The sequence below is a fragment of the Piliocolobus tephrosceles genome, chromosome 6 (genome assembly GCF_002776525.5).
Source record: "Piliocolobus tephrosceles isolate RC106 chromosome 6, ASM277652v3, whole genome shotgun sequence".
In the NCBI taxonomy this organism is placed as follows: domain Eukaryota; kingdom Metazoa; phylum Chordata; class Mammalia; order Primates; family Cercopithecidae; genus Piliocolobus; species Piliocolobus tephrosceles.
The window spans coordinates 2927498-2934455 of NC_045439.1; the positions used below are offsets into that span (position 1 = coordinate 2927498).

Consider the following 6958-nt stretch of genomic DNA (forward strand, 5'->3'; position numbering starts at 1 on the left):
CAAAAAAAAAAAAAAAAAAAAAAACACACATATTACATGTGTATTCTTTTAAAAGTTTTCTTTTTAAATAATGTTTCAAATAATTTCAAACCTAAAAAGTTTCAGTCTTATTATACAAGGGTTGCAAGAATGGCACAAAAAGCACCCATATACCTTTAATCAGATTCACTTATTGTTAACATTTCGGCTCCTGTTATAGACTCCCCCCCGCCACATGTATACACACACACACAGATTTTTCCTGACCCGTCTAAGAATAAGCTGCACGTACCAAGAGCATTTACCCCTAAATTCTTACTTATGCTACTCATACCTAATCTCATCCTCTTTGCTCAGATTTTATCAGTTGACCCAGGGGCATCTCTTAGAGTATTTCCTTCCCCCAGGACAGAATCCAGTCCAGGATCACATGTGACATTTCATTGTCATGTCTTCTTTAATCTCTTTTCATCTAGAATAGTTCCTCATCCTTTCTTTGTTATGACATTGGCACGTTGGAAGAACATTGATGTGTTTGGAGAATACAGTGTCCCTTGCCTGTTCAGTAGAAGACTTCTCAGTTTCGCTTGGTCTGATGTTTTCTCCTGATAGATTGAGATGATGTGTTCCTTCCTCTTGGAATGTGTGTGTAAATATACTGTGTCCTTCTCAGGGTGTCATATCCAGAGGTATGCAATATCCATCAGCCCCTCAGTGGTGATCAAATTCATCACCCAGTTAAGATTTTGTTAGATTTTTCTGCTATATAGTTTTTTCCCTGTGGGGAGATACTTTTAAGACCATGCAAATATCCTCTTCCTCTTTAAAATTTCCTCCCAAGATGTAGGATCCGCTAACGATTTTTGCCTGGACCAGTCTTTGCGTAGTTGCAAATGGACTTACAAACTCCAGACCCAGCACGCTGGCCAGTCATCATCCGGCTTTCTGCTCTAAGGAAGCACCTCCCTTCTCCCTGCTTGTTGGTCTATTTATGATCAGTATGGATACATGGATCCTTTTTTCTCGCAGTGGTTTATAATTCACTGTCTTAGTTATTTTTGTGCTGAAATTGGCCCATTTTTGGCATTCTAGCTGACTCCTGTGTTTGCACTGTGCCTTATCACTTTTTGAGGATGTCCTTAGTTTCTGTCATCCTATACCTTCTATCCCTACTCCATTGTTTCTCAGAAGAGCTCAAGGCCTTTTAGTGGGGAGCAGCTTTGAAGACCAAGTTCTGGGTGCTGGGCATGCGCATTACTATAGGGTTGTCTGCTTCTAGGCCCCTCAGTGCACAGAGGTGGTAACAGGTATATGCACGTTCATAGACACATGCGTCTACCTGTACATACTTGGGAATCACGAGTTAACTTCTTGGCTTCCTCCCTTTCCAGATTTTTGTCTTCCTCCTACTGAAACTGTGACTCCCAGCAATGTTGGTACAGGGACTCGCTTGCTCTGTCCTGTGATGTGTCTGAAATAGCTTTAGAATTGCTCTGCCCATGCCGTCACAGAAACAAACCTGCCAAAAAGAGTTCTGGGTCTGTTTGCGGTTCTCCCCCATCTCATTGGGACTGCACCTCTCGCCTGCAGTCATTCTGTGTTCATAAGTCACTTAGATTTGTTTTGTTTTGTTTTAACCCCACCTGCCCCTTCACTGTTGTTTTTGAAATACAGTTGGATTCATTGGTTTGAATCAGTTTTCCATTTTAGACTTCCCTTCCGCCTTTGTTGATTCAGTTTTATTCTTTGACTGTGTAGGACGTTAGCATGCTTCCAAAACACCAAAACTGCATGAAGTTGTACTCAGAGAAGCGGTCTCCCCTTCCTTATCCTGCCCACCTCCGCCGGAAACCCAGAATCGGTAGCCAGTCTGCTGTCTTCTGCTGTCATCTGTGCAGACGTTTTCTTGTTTCTCCTTTGTTAAGCAAAAGATGGTATGCTAAATGTGTGCTTTGCATCTTTAAAAACTTCAGTGATGTATCCTATAAATGATTCTATATCAATTCATGGAGCTCTTCATTCTTTTTTTTTTTTGAAACAGAGTTTCGCTCTTGTTGCCCAGGCTGGAGTGTAGTGGTGTGATCTCGGCTCACCGCAACCTCTGCCTCCTGGGTTCAAGTGATTCTCCTGCCTCAGCCGCCTGAGTAGCTGGGATTACAGGCGTCCGCCCCCACACCCGGCTAATTTTGTATTTTCAGTAGAGACGGGGTTTCTCCATGTTGGTCAGGCTGGTCTCGAATTCCCTACCTCAGGCGATCTGCCTGTCTTGGCCTTCCAAAGTGCTAGGATTACAGGCCTGAGCCACCACACCCGGCCTGCTCTTCATTCTTTTTTGTTTTCGTAATACTGCGTTGTAGGTAACTACCATAGTTTATTCAACTAGTCTCCTAAGAGTGGACGTTTAGATAGTTTCCAATATTTTGCAATTATAAATGTAGAAATAAATATCCTTGTGCAAGGTGTTTTTGTTTTGGTGGTGGGCCTTTAGGGTGAATCTCTGGAAGTGGGGTTACTAAATCAAGAGAGAAATAAAATACATACGTAGGTTTATTTGATGTTTTAAGTTTCCCTCCATAAAGATCACTGATTTGTATTCCCACCAGCAGTGGATGCACTTTCCTTGCAGCTTTGCCAACCGTGTATTTTCAGACTTCTGTATTTTGCCCTCTGATGGGTGAGAGATGGTATACAATTGTAGTTTTCTTTTTCACCTTTCTCATGATGTTGACCATCATGTTTGTATTTTTGTGTGCATGCCTATGTGAGTTGTTTCGTGGGTTTTACCCTTTTCTTATGGATTTCTGGGCTTTTTTCCCCCAATTCTTAAAGAAGTATTTGCCTTTTATCTGTGATATATATTACAAATATTTTTCCCCAGTTTGCCATTTGTTTTTTGATGTGGTTCATTGTGGTTTTTTGCCACACAGATTTTTTAAAATTTTTGTATGTAATTGAATGAGAAATCCTTATCTTACCCCCAGAAAAAAAAAACCCATGTGTTGGGTTTTTTTGGGGGGGGGGGGGAGGAGTTGTTTTGTTTTGTTTTTCAGTATTTTTAGTTTTTCATTCATATAGTTTAATCTTTTCCATGTGGATTTTGGGACTGTTTCAGGTTTGTTCTTACATATGGCACAAGGAAGCGTTCTAATTTTATGGGGTTTTTTTGTTTTTTGTTTTTTTTTTTGAGACAGAGTCTCGCTCTGTTGCCCAGGCTGGAGTGCAGTGGCACGATCTCTGCTCACTGCAAGCTCCGCCTTCCGGGTTCACGCCATTCTCCTGCCTCAGCCTCCCGAGTAGCTGGGACTACAGGCGCCCGCCACCTCGCCCGGCTAGTTTTTTGTATTTTTAGTAGAGACGGAGTTTCACTGTGTTAGCCAGGATGGTCTCGATCTCCTGACCTTGTGATCCATCCACCTCGGCCTCGCAAAGTGATGGGATGACAGGAGCCACTGTGCCCGGCCCTGATTTTATCTTTAAATGGCTCTCCAGTTGTCACACCACCAAGTTACTTATTTAAGTCTATCTTTGCCCCAGTGATTTGTATTATCTTTGTCCTGTACTTGATTTCTTTATGTAGTTGGTTGGTTTCTAGACATTCTACTCTATTCCATTTTCTCTCTGCCTCTGCACACACTAGCTATCACCACACTGCTTTAATTAGGGAGGCTGTGTAGTGTGTTTTGAAATCATCTGGGCCTGATCCCCCCATCACAGCTCACTCTTCAGGGTTTTTCTGGCTTTTCTTATCATATGAACATCAATATCAACTTGGCTGGCTTCAAAAAAGAGGATGTTGATATTTTCTTTTTTTTTTTTTTAATCTTTAATGGGCCCTCTCATTCTAGATTCAGGTTTTTTTTTTTTTTTTTTTTTTTTTTAATTTTTGGAAAGTTCTCTTGGATTGTAGTTAGATGTTAGTCATGTTTTGTTTTGATTTCTTTCAGGGACTCCAGTTATGCACCTGTTGGGCCTTCTTTGCCTGTCTCCCACTTCAGCCTCTGGCTGCTTCCTATCTGACTGCTTTTCCTTCTTTCTTTACCTCATTTTATTCTTCTAGATGTTTTCTTCCCTTTCTTCAATTTTTCATTAGATTTTTGTTTCAATTTATTCTTGTTTAGACCTCTTATAATTTGATCTTCATTTCTGATAAGATTTTATGTTTCTTCTATTTCTTCCCTGAGTTAAATCAGCTCTTCTTTTCTGCACACTTTTGTCTAGTGAGTGCGTGTGCGTGTTTGTGCGTGTGTATGTGTGTGTGTTTGTTTTTGTGTTTTGAGACAGGGTCTTGCTCTGTCGCCCAGGCTAGAGTGCAGTGGTGCAATCACAGCTCACTACAGCCTCCACCTCCTGAGGTTCAAGCAGTTCTCTTGCCTCAGCCTCCCAAAGTGCTGGGATTATAGTTTGTGAGCTACTGCACCTAGCCGTGTGTGTGTGTGTGTGTGTGTGTGTGAGATTGTGTGATTTTGTTTTGTTTTCTTTTTTGGATTCCTGAATGTTTATTTGAGGGTATTTTATTTCAGTTTGGAGTGTTATATGCTAGAGTTTCTTTTGCTCTGTGTTTTTGTTTCTGGTTTTGAGGTAAGAATTGTCATCTGCCCATGTTTGTGTGAGATTGATTCGTGTGGCTGGGGTAGTTGGTACCCATCTGTTCTCATTGGGGTGTGGTGTCCATCACACGAGTATAGCCTAGCTTACTTATCCATTCTCTTGGAGGCGGAGATTTAGATTGTTTCTGCCTTTTGGCTGCTACAAGTGGTGCCGCTGGGAACATGCTTGTACTTGTCTTTTGCTGAATGTCTTTCTTTGTTTTTAGAGTTTGTTAGCATTCATACTGTTCAGTCACGTAAGCTTATTCTGCCGGAAAAAAGTGTTCGTGCTCTGAGGTGCCCCGCACCCGCACGTGTGTTTGGGAGCACACAGAAAGTAGTTCAGAAACAGGCGTTGGTGGGACAGACCTGTGTTTGTGTTCCTGCTCCAGCACGTGCTGCTCTGTAACTGTGGGCAGTTGGCTCAGCTTCCATGTCTTCATCTATAAAGTGCAGTTTTGGGGGTATGGGGCGGTTTGCAGCAGTCTTCCCCCAGATCACCACCTGCCTCCTGGACCTCGTCTGGCCACTGCCGTCTCTGTGTGGCAGCCCCCAGCCAGCTCCCTCCACGTGTGTGTCCCTCCGTCCCCTTGTCCCGTTCCTGTTTTCCATGGTACTCAGCATAGAGCTTGCACCGTGTGAGCCTGCCTGAGATAGCAGTGCCTATTTGTGTTTGCTACACCTCAGTTTGTGTGCAGGCTTCATGAAGGCAGGGGCAGCGTTGTCATGTGCATAGGTGGGTGGGCTGGAGAACAGTGCCTGGCACCAAGGAGATGCTCAGGAGGGGTTCATTAACTGGGTGGGCAGACGAGTAGGAATCGTCACAGGGCCTCGCCAAGGTAACTGGGGACTAAATGAGGGGCAGTGATATGACTTCGGCCACCATTGTGCCAGATGAATGTCACACAGAGGCATTTGTACTGGATGGTGACAGCTGTTCACAAGAGGATATTAGCATTTCTTCATCTGATCACCACGAGTTAAGGGCTTTGACCTACCTGATGTGTTGCATGGAGATGGTTAATTTGTGTATTTATTTTACTAACAGAGACATTAAACCTGACAATGTCCTTTTGGACGTGAATGGTCATATCCGCCTGGCTGACTTTGGATCATGTTTGAAGATGAATGATGATGGAACTGTAGGTATTTTTGTTGGAGATTTTCCATTTGGTTTTGGGTTTGGCTTGTAGTTAGAAGGGAAGTTTTCAATTTGAGGTACAATGAAGAAACCAAGTACATTAATAAGAAAAACGAATCAATTTTGGAGATAGTTGAAATTTTCTATTTGGGGAGTTTCGTTTCCCAAATAAAAATGAAGTTGGAAAGCATCTTTATTGCTTTTTATGTTTACGAAAGTAATATGTGTGCCTTCCAGAATGGGAGTTGTCAGGTTGCCTCAGTCCCAAGGTGGCTAAAAGCATGCCAGTCCTATAGCAGATCGAGGGCACTCTCTGCTTCTTCCTTAAAGTGCCCTGTCCAGGCTGGTCGGGTGGGCAGGCATTAACCGTGTAACCGTACCTTCTCACTTGTGTTTGGGCAGGTAACTTCCTGCTAGGGGTTTCCTCTCTGTGGGTGTTGTAGACCTAGAAACAGAATCGTGGTGCTCAGTGTTACGGGGCCGGCTGGCACTCCCACCAGCAGGGGAGAATAAGAGGCTGCCCCGGACCGGCTGTCACCAGGAGACTCAGGCTCGGGCCACAGGCCCCTGTGGTCTCCACCACACAGACCAGCAGCATGGCTGAGTAGCCTGATGGGGGCAGTCCCAGGTCTGCCCACACCCTGTTGGCAGCTGCTTCCAGCAAACTGCTTTCACTGCGTCTGTGGCCACTGTTGCAGTTTTGTTCTTACACGTTTGGAGTCTTTTCTTCTTTAAAACCTACACTTATCATAAGGTCTAACATACAATACTTTTCCGAAAGAGAGCAATCCCTTTCTTTCCTACTAGTGGATTTTCAAGCATTAGTAGAAGAACCCATGTCACTGGCTTCAGTTGACAGCGTTTTATAAGGAGTAATGCAATTTGCTCATTTTCATTCCACAAAGCCAGTCTCTTATTTTTAAAAGTCTTGACCACATATTGATTAATTGGTAGGCGGGTGCTGTCCTCTACTCCAGTCTTCCAGTGACTAGAACAGGTCTGAACCAGAACATGGGTTACCCTCCTCACCTCCATACCACCCCGTCATGGTATAACCAGAGCACGGGTTGCCCTCATCACCTCCACTCCATCCCATCACGGTATAACCAGACCACACCCACCCCGTCATGGTACAACCAGAGCACGGTTACCCTCCTCACCTCCACACCACCCCGTCACAGTATAACCAGACCACACCACCCCGTCACAGTATAACCAGAGCACACCACCCCGTCACGGTATAACCAGAGCA

The 6958-nt window shown here is 43.9% G+C and overlaps 1 protein-coding gene across 1 annotated transcript in view; it reads left to right on the plus strand.

Annotated features, from left to right (window-relative positions):
- The window catches only part of LOC111538319 (serine/threonine-protein kinase MRCK beta), an 84334-nt gene that overhangs the window by 60264 nt on the left and 17112 nt on the right, over nucleotides 1-6958 (plus strand). The window contains exon 6 of the mRNA XM_026447497.2: nucleotides 5614-5707. Coding sequence (XP_026303282.2) covers nucleotides 5614-5707 — 94 coding nt within the window. The remainder of the gene's footprint in view (nucleotides 1-5613; nucleotides 5708-6958) is intronic.